A 15492-nucleotide genomic window follows, 5' to 3' on the forward strand; every position below is an offset into this window, starting at 1 on the left:
TGACCATAATTACATCTAATAATTCCATGTTACTCACCATAATATAATCACTTTGATTAAACACTTCTCCATTTGGTAATCTCCAGGTTTTTCATTTATTTCATTTAAAAAAAAAAAAAAAATTAAAGCATTACTTATATACAACCACTGGTACTCTGCAAACTCAGGAAGTCTTTGGCCTTAGCACCCAAAGCACTTTCTTTTTGTTGTTTTTGCCTACTTTACAATTAAAGTTTCTCATTATAATTTTCTAATGACATGTATTATCTATGAATGACTAGAGGTAGGTGCATATCAAGCTGCTTATCGATTTTCAATGCGAGTTATAGTATTATGGTAGATAGGTTTAAATTCAAGGATGTTATTTTTTCATCTTTTGTGAACCATAATCCAACTCATCCTTGACCATAATTTCTCCCCAGCCTTGTGTAAAAGATTCTTTACTTGTTTCAGTAATCTTTTTCTTCTCCTTTCAAAGTTTCAGAGGCCTGTTTTAGCCTCTAAAAAAGAGTTTGTGAGAAGTTAAAGAATAAGTTTGTCTTGGCTGCTGTGGTAGCCAAGACAAACTCTTTTCTTCTGTGGCAACCAACACCAAAATGGTCCTGTATTTTACTATATTTTTGTTTCATGCAGTTAGTGTGCCTTTTCTCCTAGGTATTTGCCTTACTTAGTAGACTGAATCCTAAGATCCTTCTTCAGTATGGGAAAAGAACCAAATCTCTCTTTCCCCCTCTCTCCTCTTAATAATGTAGAGTTGACAAAAATTGAAGGCCACAGCAATGACTTTACTTTCTTCCATATAATGAAGTAATAATGTTCTAGAGCATGCTTAGCCAGTCTACTTTTGATTTTTCATTATGTATATAATTTTCATGGTTTTCTCTTCTGTTTTGCTTTCTGTGGAAGTCTTACCCAGGAAAGGCTGAAAACATATAGAACATTAGTACCAGAGATAGGATAAAAGTTAGGTAAACTGAGAATCTTGCTGTATATAAAACAAATAGCAGGGGGTATGAAGTAGCTTTTTCAAGTTGCTTCATGCCTATGACTCCTATGCTTACAGGCCTCTAGTGAGACCATGATGGTAGGCTCACTTCAGGTGAAAAAAAATTGAAAAAATTGTGGATTGTAAATTTTATCCACACCTAAAGTGTGGATAAAATTTACAATCCACTAAGCCACTATTGTACAGTATTTTTATCTATTAATTGGGATATAGGTTAATAAAGATGTGATCTGATTTGTTATGGCAATTCATTATTTTGAGACTAAAAGAAATCTTCAGTTGTTCCAAAATTCAGCTATATGTGTACAGGGTCACCATAATTAAAGAGGTGTTCAGAGCCCTGTAATGAAAAATGTATTAGAGACAAAATTCAACCAAACTTGGTGTAAGTACACTCTGGAACATTGAGTTTTTATTTACAAAAGATAAAAAATGGTATAGTACAAAAATTCTGCCACCAGGAGACATTTGGTGCTATAAGCATGTGATATTTGGATAATCTCACTGTTTCTGCTGACGAGTTGGTGGATATAAGGAAGACTAAAACAGATTCACGTCATTCTGATAAGACTGAAGTGCTATGGATCTTGCCTTACCAGAATGTGTGTTGCTAGTCAAGCTTTACTATCGACAATGTGGTAATAGTAATGCCTTGCTTCTAAAATTGAAGGATAAGAGAAAAGGTCCAGTGACAATAACAAATCTTAGAAAAATGATTTTACAATTTGAAAATAGCAGATCTTTAGCAGCAAGGTCAGAACAAGGGCGCAAACGGATTATTCCTCAACAAGTTGAAGTTGCAACTGCTGTTGTGGAACATGGAATGAATAATGCACAAGGGTCCAGCAGTGCTTGGGCAATATCAAGGCAACTGGACATGCCATACTCAACTGTGTGGAAAATCCTGCATCAAATGCTGAGGTTTTCTCCTACATGATCTCCCATACTCAAGCTTTGCTTTGTGGTGATGCGGAAACTAGACTGCAGTTTGCCCTGATGTTCTTAGCTCGAATGGAGGCGAATGATGCATAGCCGTGGAAGTTCTTGTGAAGTGACAAGGTAGTGTTAACTCACAGAATTGCCACATTTGGTCTGCAAATAACCCTCGGGTTCCATCCAGTCCCTTTACACTCACTGAAAGTGGTATGGTGTGGTTTCACTGTATCATTTATTATCGGTCTTTACTTTTTCAAAGAACTTCACCTGACAGGACCAGTGACTTGTACTGTCTCTGCTGTTAGGTATTGTCAGATGCTGTGCAACTTTGTTCTGCAACTGCAGCAGCGAAGATGCCTTGACTCTACCATATTCATGCAGGATGGAGCACCACCTCACATTGGATTTGCAAATACAGTGAATGTTACTAAAAACTTCACAGAACACAGAGTGATTAGTCATGCATTTCCGCAGCATGGCCAAGTTGTTCACTGATCTCAACTCCTCTGATTTTTGGTTGTGGGGCATGTGTATGAAGGACATGTTCCTGATTTAGCAGCCTTGAAAGACAGAATAATGCAGCATGTGAGGTGAATCAATGCAGTTCTTAGAACATCCAAAAGGAGGACTTGTATTGAACCACATCTGTAAGTTACATGAACACAAAAATTGATTTGTTGTGTCTCTTTTAGCCATTATTGTTTAATTAATTCCAACCCACATGCTTACAGCACCAAATGTCTTCTGGTGGCAGAATTTTGCACTATTTGTTATCTTCTGTTTAAAAAAAAATATGTTCCAGAGTGTACTTGTTTTTGATGTAATAATAATAATATGCTAGCAGCAAATATAAATTTTCATCACTTATTATTCCTAATTATGTTGAACAGAGCATTTTGTAGACTACTCTCCTATTCAAACCTAGCTGAAGAACTTATCTCATCAGTGCATTTTAGATAATATTAATTCCTTGCCTTTTTTAACTTGCCGGCCTGGTTGGCCGAATGGTTAGCGTATCCACTCTCCAGCCAAAAGGCTGCAGGTTCGAATCCCGCTATGGGCATGGATATTTGTGATTGTCTATGAAAGCACTAGTGGTGGTAGTCGGCGGTAGATGGCGTTGGTGTTAGTTGATGAATGTTGATGGAGTAGTGGGATGAAGAGTTGATGCCCTCCCTCGATGAGTCTTTGGACTCCCAGGAGGTGTGATGTAATAATAATATGCTAGCAGTAAATATAAATTTTCATCACTTATTATTCCTAATTATGTTGAACAGAGCATTTTGTTGACTACTCTCCTATTCAAGCCTAGCTGAAGAACTTATCTCATCAGTGCATTTTAGATAATATTAATTCCTTGCCTTTTTTAAATGTTCGAAGTGTTTCCATTAATGCTATTCCTTCAATTATTGAAAGACAAATGAGATAGTTGTGCATATTTATTGCTTGCAATTTAAAATGATTCATTCATTTCATCTTCTAGATGAAATGATTGAATATTGTTTTGTACCATTCATGCCTATATGAGACATTTTTGTTTTTAAATAATGAAATTAAAAAAAAAACAGGCTGGGGGAAAAAACTACTTTTTTTCTGTCTTTCTTTCATTTCTTATGTAGGATGCAACAGTATGATCAGTCATATGGTAATGTACCTATTCATATGCAGTCTCCTTTGGAGCAACAGCAGCAGCAACAACAGCAGCATCAGCAGCAACAAATTCCTCTACAGCATCCTCAGATGCAAATGATGCAACAGCAGCCAACTCATATTCATAACATGGGTCCTCCCCACGTTCCTCCAACTCATCCACAGCAACTACCTCCCCATTCTTCTCCTGTTGGTGGACATTCTCCAATGTTTACAACTATCAGCCAATCCCAGCTTTCATCACAATTAGGCTTACAAATTGGAACACCCCCTTCAGCACAGGGTCCTGGTTCAGTTGGAAGTTCTCCTCCTGGATCTAACCAAACTTCTCCTGGTCTTGAAACCAGTGAAGATAGCGATGACAGCATGCAAGTATCACAGGTTAGTTTTTATAATTGTAGATTTTTTTTCTTCAGGATTTTGTTATCATATTTCAGGATCAGCCCTTTGTCAGTTTTAAAGATATTTTGATATTGAATCTAAGCCAGATGTTAACATATAACAATATGTTTTAACAGGATAAATCATATACTTGAAGTGAAAACATTTTTGTCTTAAGTGGTATAAATTAAATTCAGTTTGATTTTAAAGAGGTCCAGAATTAGGAGACTTGTGTGTATTAAGAATTTCATAACTTTTTATAAGAAATTAATTTACTGAAATAGCTGATGTCTACCCTAGGAAAAATTTAGCAGCAAAGTCTTATATATAGCCTTGTACTTTTCCCAGATTAAACTGGCATCCATTATTATTTCTAGCAGCTATGTATTCATATTATGCTGCAAGATCTCCGTCCATTTCATTTACTATTGTCCTTCCTAGCTCAACGTCAATCAGCAAACAATTATTTTCCTTCAAACTACCCTCGGTGTCATTGTTATATAATTAAACAGCAGTGTTTCAAGCACAAGAGAGAGGTTGGAGTATACTATATATCAACCATCCTCTTAAATTGTTATCTTAATATTCTCCATTTGCTCCAGTTTCTGTTTGCCTTCCACGTAGTATCTTGTCAAACAGTTTTGCAAATTTCGATAGAATTATGTAACCTTTTTAAATGATCTGAATAAATTAATACCCAGATCTACTCAAGAAAACTTTGTAATATTTTTAGTGTTTTATATTTAAATTTTGGTTTAAATATCGTTTATTACTGTTATGCCGCTTATTCATTTGTTTCCTTAGTATATCAATTAATATGAGTATAATAATGGCAGAACCATATTAAACATGAAGCTATAGATTTAAAAAAAAAAAAATACATTATTAGCCTTCAAGAATGCCTAAACATAGGTAATTATGAGCAAATTAAACAGAATGGGGAAAGAAATGTTAGCAAAACAGGTTTGATATAGAAAAAAAAAACCTAGAGGAGTCCAAGACCTAAAGTGGACTGATGCAGTTAACAATCAATTAGAACATAAATGTCAGATTTGACAAATCAGATATGGAAGAAAATTAAAATACGATAGGAAGCTAGTAATAATAAAAATTTAATCATGCCTGACTATCACAGTATTGTGGCTGCGTTTTAAAAGTACATATATCAGAAAATACTAATGAGCACATATTTTAAATATAAAGAATTTAATAAATTTTTATATCCTAATGCTTATTTTTGCTTGAATTTACTTTGCATTGAAATTTTATTGCTTAACCTAAACAGAGTATTTTTGAAACCTCTGTAAGTATTGGGATTCTACTTTTTTGAAAAAAAAGACTGTTATGATGAAATATTAAAATCTCTGCTGTATTTCATCATCAGTTTAATTATAAAGGAGTGTACAGGCTACTGACAGCACTACATGATTAACTTTATATTATCATTAATCTCCTATCAACAATTTTCCACCAAATTAGTCTCTTACTTATCAGTATTCCAATATTTTCATATCTAACATTTCATTCTTCTAAGGCAGCGCTTCCCAAACTGTGGGCCGTGGTCCCCTTGGGGGCCGTAGGTTTTGTTGAGGGGGGCTGTAATATAATGAAAACAAATTTAAAATGTTTTAAGACTAAGTAGATTTTTTTTTATTTTAAAAGAAACGTATTCAACTTTTATTATTTATTATTTCTTTTTTGTTATTTTTTATATTTTAATGGAAAAATGCACACATTGGTGTTGGTTCACAAACTTTGCTTCCTGCGTTTTTCGGCGCTTCATGAATATTAGTAAATATTGCTTATTCATATGTTTCATTTCAAAGCAGTGGTTAATTGTATTTACTTCTAATGCCCTCCAGGGAAGCTCCAAATCTTCCTGTCCCTTTCATCACGCGTTCGTAATCAGAGACTGTTGATATTGACTTTATATACATATCAAAACTCGTTTTATATTATCACTGTCATCCGAGATAGTTTTCTGTTACCAATAAAAGTTTCGCATATACTTCACACATGAAAAAAAGCTTAAACAAGTTCATGTGGAGAGATAGTAACTCGCTTGCATTGGTAAACAACACCCCTCCCTAATAGCCACTATACTGCAGAGGCAATAAAAACAAGTACTTTTATTATGCCAGTGAATAAGGTATGAGGAGTCTGTGTAATATATTTCTCAACAAATAGTGCAATTAGAGACAACTGGGATAAAAACACACTAATTAATGAATCACATGTCCCCTCATACAGAAACTATGCTGTATAGACTGAAACAAAACCATATGTTGCATGGGCAAACACGGTATCTAACTAAAAACTATTGTTATTAATTAGATGTGTGTGAGTTCGATTTCCCAAGGCAGCAATAAAATTCAACCGAACATGTTAAAATTCATTAAAGTGTTAAAACTAAGTAATATATATATATAATGAATGTTATGGCAGTTTCACATATGGAATTCGGTTGAAGAGAGTTAGCATTTCAACTCAATTGTCAGCTATGCTTTTATCTTTCGGTTGCGCCATCTTTTGTTAATACTGCACCAATCATATGCACGTTTTAATAACCTGCCTTTGCTGTCTGTTTCGCGTTATGCTTAATTACCGTAAAGGGAGAAAAGTCACAAAACTGAAAAATGTTCCTGGTCCGGGGATTCCCTTATTCAGGTAATATTCACTAATTTCATGTTATCAGTCTGTGGTGTGCCACTATCGGTAAGTGGTGATATTATTTGATCTATTCTATGTTAAAAAATTTAACACTGAGATGGATAAGTGGCTGATAAAAAATAAAAAAAAATTCCCGCAACAATCAGAAGAAGCAGAAACAGACTCAAAAAAAAAAAAAAAAAAAAAAAAGGACAGTATTTCATATTTTACCAGAACAGCCCGCATCGTCTTCAGAACCAAACGGTAATAGGCAAAAAATGTAATACATGCATTTGATTTTTGCAATATTCGCTGTGTATGTTTTGTATTGAATATAAATACAATAAATATTATAATAATATATCTCTCTATTACAATTTTTTTCGAGGGGGGTCGTGAAATATTTTAATTTTTGCAAAGGGGGCCCTGACATCCAGAAGTTTGGGAAGCACTGTTCTAAGGGACTTATGACTGAATCAATCCACCTAGACCTTGGTCTTCCTCTAGTTCTTTTTCCTGCCATCTTAACATCAAACACCTATTTTACTAACTTTTCCTCTCCCATTCTGTTTAAGTGACCATACCACCTTAGATTAGTCAAGCTCACACACTCTTGAATGCTAACAATGTCAAGTTCTTTCCTAATATCTTCATTTTTAATACGATTTTGCCACTGATGCCATCTATTCAGGCCCCTAATTTTTTTTTCAGAACTCTCATATTTGTGGTCTGTAATCGTTCAAAAAAAGTGCTTTATTTCTAAACTCTTTCTCAGATCTATAACTTAAAACTGGTTTGTATACTGTATACTGTAACACTGTCTTATATACTGTAGTTTAGTGTTTTGGTTAATTTCTCTTATTCCAAATAAACTTATTTCACTCGCTCCTTACCATACCAGCTTTGTTTATTCTGTTGTCTATTTCCAAATTTAAGTTGCCACCTTCGCTAAAAACTGTGCCTGGATAGCTGAAATATTTTACTTGTTCTGTAAGTTCTCCATTGAGAATGTAGCTGCAGATGTCTATTTTTAGTTTTGGTCTTTTTATTGCTGTTTTCATGCCAAATTTGTTAGCTGTTATTAAGTTTAGTTATAGAATCCTGGTGTACATCATCATCTGCATAAAGAAAAGAGGTAAGTTTTGATATATCCTATCAGGGCTGGTCTTCTCTATAAAGGGGGCCTGGGTGCAAGAAACCTTTTGGGGCCCTAAAATATTTTTCAAAGGTAAAAATTAAAGGATTCGAAATAAACGTATTGTAAAACCTCTTACCTGCAAATGATTTTGGCACAGTGAAACAAAAAAACACATTCGAAATATAACAGGTTAACGTAACGTTTACTGAACACAAAACAAAAGAATTAAATAATTAAAATAAATATTTAACACAAACAAAAGTAACCTGGCTCACCAATTAGCGCACAAAAACTATTTACAATTAATTATTGTTTAAAGTAATAAAAAAATAAATAGGTTTATTATTTAGGGGCCTAGTTTTACTAACAAGTATATTGCTTAATATGTATTTATTTAAATATGCGATTTTTTTTCCCGCTATGTCATTAATCATTTCCGAAAAATTCCAATTTTTGGCAATTTCCTTTTCGATGCTTAACATAGCAAGTGCATTTAAGCGTTCTTTGCACATACTTGACCGAAGATAATTCTTTATCAATTTTAATTTGCCAAAAGAACGCTCTGCACGTGCTATAGTAACTGGTAACGTAAAGAAAATTTTCAATACAGTTAGTACATTTGGAAATAGTTAATTATAACTATTATTTAATATATATTGCAATATGTCTTGCATGTTATTTACATTTTTTTGGTCCAAGATCAATTCTCGTAACAAATCAATTTCCTGGATTTCTTCCGAAAATTTTTTTACAATATATACTACTGGAAGCAGCATCACAAATTATCAAATTAAAAGAATGTGATAAGCAAGGTACATAAATTGCATGAGGGTTTAAACTAATTATTCTAGAGTGTACGCCTTTATATGTTCCCTTCATATTGCTACCTTTATCGTATGCTTGCCCTCTACAATTCATAATATCTAAATCAAGCTCACCTATTCTTTTTAAAAGAGAATTTGCTAGTCCTTCACCAGTCACATCAGTTACTTCAATAAATCCTATAATTGACTCATTTATAATTAATTTTTTGTCTACAAAATTTACATATCTAATAATTATTGAAGTTTGATCCTTGTGAGAAATATCAGGAGTACAATCCATTTGGATACTGTAATATATGGATGCTTTTATATCGTCTTTAATTTTATTAAGGACTTCATTACCTAATGCAGCAATAATTTCCTCTTGAAATCTATGCGCCAAATGATGCACAATTCTTTTTTTCGTATTTTTAATTCAGTTTACATGATCCACTAGCACAGGATCATATTTACTTAATAATTCTATTAAACTTAAAAAATTTCCATTATTCGCCGTTCCTATTGTTTCGTGGGATTCTTGAAATGACAGATTATTACTTGCTAAAAATAGAATTACATCTACAATTCTTTGGAATAGTAAATTTAGACGTTCCGTTTCTTAATTTATATTAATTTGATTTGTTCTGTCAACAGTCGAACATAAATTAAGCCTTTTTAGTAATTCTTGCCAAGCAATAAAAGAATTAAAGTGACCAACAGAAAGCTCATGATCTCGAATTACAGATGACAGTTTTCTCCATTTAAGGGTGAATTCTTTGCAGCTGGTTTCTCCATAAACCAGCTGCAAAGCTGAGTTTCGCCATTTGGCATTTTTTTTAAATAGTACGATGTAGAAAATGATCTATCTTCAACATTCTTAACGAATGCATCTTGATGATGTTGTTTAGGTCTGGTTTTAACACAAAATAATCTAAATTTATCAGTTATAATATTTGGCCACAAACCTGAATCATTTATATCGACGAATCCCACAGTATCTACATTTTCATTGAAAAGTTGTGTAACTTGTTTAGCGTTTTCTTCTTCAGTTGAAGTTTGAATCGCAACTGCTGAAGTCATAGCAATATCGTTGTCAGATTTATTTTGTAGCCATGAAAACAAATCTACTTACTTTTTGCTTTTCTTCTTTTTTCTTTTCTGCTGATTTCCTTTTTTGACACCCAGAGGGATACTTTCTTGGCATGGACATTATGGGTTAGGCTTTGCCTGTCGAATAAGTAAGTAATATTAAATATTTTTATCCCATGAATTAACAAAAAGTTAAATATGTACATACTTTTTATAATATTACAAAATTTTAGAAACACTTAAGGAATGTGTTTATTTTTTTCGTTTGTTTACTTCAGTACGTCAGTTTCACCCTTATCTATCACTATTAACTAAGTTGAAATTAACGTAGTCGAGATCTAATCATGTGCAGACAACACTTCATAATTCTGAATATTGATAATACATTTCACATAGCTTTAAAAATAACTTGCCGTATTTACTGGAATATAACCGGTCCTCTCATATAACTCGCACCCCTGATTTTACTTGGCAAAAAAAAGAAATAGAAAAGTTTCGCATAAATTCGCACAGAAAAAAAAAAGTTTAATCATGTTCACCTCATGGCAATAGTGACTCGCTTCCCGTGGCAAACCACGCGCCTTCTATACTAGCCAATACGTCTGCAGACACCAGTAAAAGCAGGTCGTTTTATTGTATCACTGAATGAGGTACAAACATTTGCAGTCTGTGTAATATATTTCTCAACAAATAGTGCAATTAGAGACAGCTGAGATAAAGGCACTAACTAATGAATCGCATGTCCCTTCCCCCAAAGCTATGCTATTTAGCCACAAGCAAAACTATATGCTGCACTGGCAAACACTAAAAACTAGATATGTGGGAGTCTGCTCCTCCAGCTCAAATGTAGAGCGACAATAAAAATCAACAGAAAGTGTTAAAATTCATAAACGTGTTGAAGCTAGGAAATATATAGTAAATATTGTTATGGCACTTTCAAATATTGAATTTGGTTGAAGAAAATTAGCATTTCAATTCAAAAATTGTCTGCTGACTTTTATCTTTGACTCGGGCGATCTTTTGTTAATACCACACCAATCATATATGCACATATCTTTACTGGCCTAGTACCATAGCTGTCTGTTCATTAGTCATTCGTGAAGGATTGTTCATTAAGTATCTCAAGTCTTGTAAATTACTGCTAATTTTTTCTTGAAATAATGGGAAAGCAGATGGTGCTATTTGGGTAGGATGCACATAAGGAAACTGCTCTCTAGGCAGGAAATAGCAATTGCAATATATGCGGGGATTTTACTAAAAAAACTGAAAACTTTAGTTTCCGAAAATCAATGTAAAGGAAATTTGCTTTTATATCTAATAAGTTAAACATATTAATTGGCAATAAATACTTCCAATCCATATTTTAATGGCTTACGATTTAATAAAATCCAAATACACTTTAGAAAATTGATACATTCTTTACAAAACACGAAAAGATATATTAAATGATGGTAAAGGAGTCACGCCACGTCTGGATGCCTGATGAATAATGCAACAACTGAACTGGACAAAACTAGCACATCAGTATATCATGGAGATATATTGATGGCTTGGAAATAGGATGTTTGTTTCTAATTTTCTTATTACTTATTATTATGAAACAGTTGGCAGAGTTTAATTAATTATTGCATTTTTATTTAGTATAGCTGTACTTAATAAAATTGTATTATATTAAGTTTAAATATGTGTCAGCGAAGATGTTTGAAATGTATTTTTTTATTTAATTATTTTTTAAGATGAGCCCTGGGTTGCGTGCCGGAAAAAAAAAAAAAGTCATTGGTGTGCCACGTTTGGCAGGCATGTTAAGGGTTGTCCACCCCTGCTCTAGACTAACCATATATAAAGAATATAATAAATATTTTTTCATTGGTTTCGATAACGAGCCAAATGATATAAATGTGTAACAGATTAGGAAAAAACTAATGATGAATTGCGCATTTTAGGGAAAAATGAAATGTGTTTGTTAATTTTTATACACTGCATAAACACATCAAAAGGGTTAAGCAAAAACTTAAATATAATAGAGAAATACAGAGATATTATTATTACTGGGGGCCCTAAAATCCTGTCGATGAAATCCCTTTAGTTATAAGCAAAATTAGAAGAATAAAAAATAAAAAAATACTTTTCCGCAAATGTGTACCGACTGTGCCCACTCGATCGTGGGGCCTGGGTGCATTGCACCCATCGCACCTTTCAGATGGCCGGCCCTGTATCCTATTCTAATACCAAGTTTAATGTGCCACTTTCTTTCATAATGTGATCCACACAGATAAATAAGACTGGAGATAGTGTGCACTTTTGTCTTATCTCATTTTATATCAAACCATCTTGTATTTCCTTCAATTCTAACTCCTGACTTACAACTTAAATATAGATTATATATTGCTCTGTATAATATTCCATTTACTCCAAAGAATTGTAGTGTTTTGAAAAAGCTTTCTTCTGGGCACCTTGTCTGCCTTTTCCAGATCTATAAAAAACTTAAGTACAGATCCTTGTTATTTTCCCTTGCTTTCTCAGCTGTTTGTCATAAAGTGAAAATCTGATCTTGACAACCTCTGTTGCCTAAACGCAGCTTGTTCCTCTCAAAGTTTCTCCTCGTCCACAATTTTTATCGGCCTCTTTTCAAGTATGCTTGCATAAATCTTAATGACTCAAAAAATTCATCCACTTCTTCCTTAAGAGGAAAATCTTCTGTGGGATTAAGCAGAAATAAGTTTCATTGTACATTTTGAAGTTTGTCCACATAACTCGACTTGAAATTCCTTCCAATTAGAAAGTGTTTGATCTTCATGTTTGGTATTGTATGCTACTCCTTCATTTCCTTGATCATTATTGTCCAAATATACATTCCATACATTTATTTTAGTAAATTCTCACCCACTTTTGTTTCAATAATGCCACTTATTATGTTCATGTGGTACTTTTCCAGTTCTGCAAGTTTGACTTCCTTTCCATCATTTCTCCTTATTGATGGTTCCTATCTTCAGTTCTGATATTGGGTTTGTTCTTTTTCTAGATGCTCAGTTGGAGGCTGTTCCAGTAACTGACTTTTTACTGCTCTCCTTGGTTCCCTGACATAAACAGCAGGGGCTTTGTTTAACCTAGTGACATCTCAGCTAGCATGATATCTTATGTGGTACCATCATATGCATTTCTGGTTTAAGACAGTCAAGAGTACAATTTGGTCGACTAATTTCCAAATTGCCTACCATCCTCATTCATTCAGTATCCAGTAGGTATCTACTAACAGGGCACACTGTGTGAAGATGAGGATTGGACATTTAGTCAGACGCCCCAGGTGGTTCTCTGTATTCCTTAACTGGGATGGGACCTCCAAACCACCTTTATCTTGCTTTGACCCTTAGCGGCCCCTCTGCTATATGAGAAAATTCATTTCCAGAAGTTTTAGCAAAGCTATTTGGTCATCATTAAAGCAATGAAGAAGCAGTGTTCATTGCTGATAGTAGATGCTTTTTCAATCTTTTTGAAATAACCATGAGATTTCTCTGAAGAAAGGTGCCAACAACTTATTCTGCATGTAGTAATTAGATGTCACTGTCCTTCTGTCATCAAATTACTTGCCTTTCTCAAGTCCCTGCATTTTATGTAATGTACCATTCTGATGCATTTATACCCACCTTTTGTTGTAACCCTGAGGTGGACTTTTCCTCTAAGCTACAGGGCATAATTTTATCTTAATTTGTGTGCATTATATATTCCTTGGATGTCTTAATAAACTATACATCAAATCAAAACAGAACATGATCTGTTTCAGAATTGGAATTAAATATTAAAATAAGTAATATTGGAAATTCTCCCAGAAGTATAACTTTTATTTATCTAGTATAGAAATTACGGATGCACCGAACTATGATTTGGCTAAATAAATGAATACGAATGTTGTTTGAAATTTGGCTAAAGTATACTGAATTAAATTTTATGAACAAGTGTGGTTTTTTTTTTTTTTTTTTTTTTTTGAAATACACTCCTTAAAAATTGATAAAAAAAAAATTTAATGAATGGTTTTTTGTTCAGTACAATATTTATAAAATTTAATTAGATATGCTCTGGCATTTCTGTCAAATTGCACAATGAAGAAAGATTGAAAAATATGTGTGGCACTTTACCTAACCATGTAACTGCATGAAAATGCATTAAAAAAAAATATACATATATATCCTTATTAGATAACCAAATATACATATATATATGTGTGTGTGTAGAAAGTTTTTTTATGGAGTAAAAACCATGTTTAAAATAGCTTGGTATCTTTAACACATATATACACAGTCATCCCTTGACTTATATCGGGGATCCCATAAGGGAATATACTTTCGAACAAGACACAAGCATGCATAGTGGCAACAGCGCTTTCAATTCCAACCTCCTCGTCACGTGTCTTCAACAGTTCCTATGCTGATTTTGTGTTTGAGAAATGGGTTATTTATGTATTTATCGTTAGTTATTTGCGATGTTTTGTGCAATATGGCCCCTACAGCACAATCAAAAATGTGAAGTGAAGAATCACAGAAAAGAGACGAGCAATTGATCTTGAAACGAAGTTGCAAGTTATAAAGCAACATGAAGCTGGTAAACTTGTCAATGTGATCGCACATGACTTCGGATGGTCTCATTCTACAGTGACGACCACTTTGAAAAATAAAGATAAAATCATAGAGGCTGTGAAAGGATCTGCTTCCATTAAATCAACGATAGTGACGAAGCAACGACAAGGTCCTATCGGTAATATGGAAAAGCTACTTGCATCATGGATAGAGGACCTGAAACAAAAGAGCATAACCCTTAGCACTGTGACCATAACTGCTAAGGCACTAATTCTCTTCAACACGTTGAAGGAGAAAGCAGAACCCAATTATGACTACGAATTCAACGCTTCTTCTGGTTGGTTCATGAGATTCAAGCAGCATTTTGCACTGCATAACATAAAAATGTATGGGAATCTACAAGTGCCGAAAAGGCTGCCAAGGAGTTTGTGGAAAAATTAGATAAAATTATTACAGAGGAGAATTATTTGCCACAGCAAATATTTAATATGGATGAGGTGTCCTTGTTTCAGAAAAAAATGACTGAGCAAACAATTCATTCACAAAAAAAAGCTAAAATCTATACCTAGTTTCAAAGCTCTTAATGCCCGTATTACGATTCTGTTACAGGTAATGTGGCTGGATATAAACTGAAACCATTTCTAATATTGCACAGTGAGAATCCACGAATCTTCATTAACGTTAGGAAGCATACTCCCAATTCATTTTCGGAGCAATAAAAGTTGTGGATGACTCAAAAATTGAGGATGCCTTGCCTTAATCAACTGTTATGCGAGTGAAATAAAAAGCTATTGTGTGAAAGAAAATGTAGAATTTAAAATTTTATTCTAGCTAATGCTCCAGGTCATATGTCTTATAGCGGTGATCTTCACCAAGTTCAAGTCATGTTTCTTCTTCCAAACACTAGTTCATTGATCCAACCGATGGATCAGGGAGTTCTTGCAGTGTTTAAGGCTTATTATCTAAGGAGAACTTTTTCACAAGTCATTTCTGCTACTGAAGGAAATGACCAGACTCATGCATTCTGGAAACACATTCAATATTTATCATGCTATTAAAAATATTGCTGTGGCTTGGGACGAAGTGACCTCTCAATGTATGAGTGGTATATGGAAAAAGACATTAGAAAGGTTTGTGCATGATTTTGGAAGTTTGTAATAGTGGACCTAGCAAACAATCGGAATCTCGAAGTGAATGATGACAACATAATTCAACTCATAGAAAGTTCCTCTGAAGAGTTGACCAACGAAAAATTGGTCGAACTGGAGG

The 15492-nt window shown here is 33.8% G+C and overlaps 1 protein-coding gene across 12 annotated transcripts in view; it reads left to right on the forward strand.

The window, feature by feature from the left end:
- Positions 1-15492, forward strand: part of LOC150103132 (TOX high mobility group box family member 4-A-like) — a 540588-nt gene that overhangs the window by 460179 nt on the left and 64917 nt on the right. For all 12 annotated transcript variants that reach the window (XM_090397573.1, XM_090397570.1, XM_090397578.1 and 9 more), the window contains one exon: positions 3562-3973. In XM_090397573.1, coding sequence (XP_090253699.1) covers positions 3562-3973 — 412 coding nt within the window. The remainder of the gene's footprint in view (positions 1-3561; positions 3974-15492) is intronic.

Source organism: Typopeltis vanoorti, chromosome 9, assembly GCF_054136105.1.
Source record: "Typopeltis vanoorti isolate ZY-2024b chromosome 9, IOZ_Tvanoo_1.0, whole genome shotgun sequence".
NCBI classification, from domain to species: Eukaryota; Metazoa; Arthropoda; class Arachnida; order Uropygi; family Thelyphonidae; genus Typopeltis; species Typopeltis vanoorti.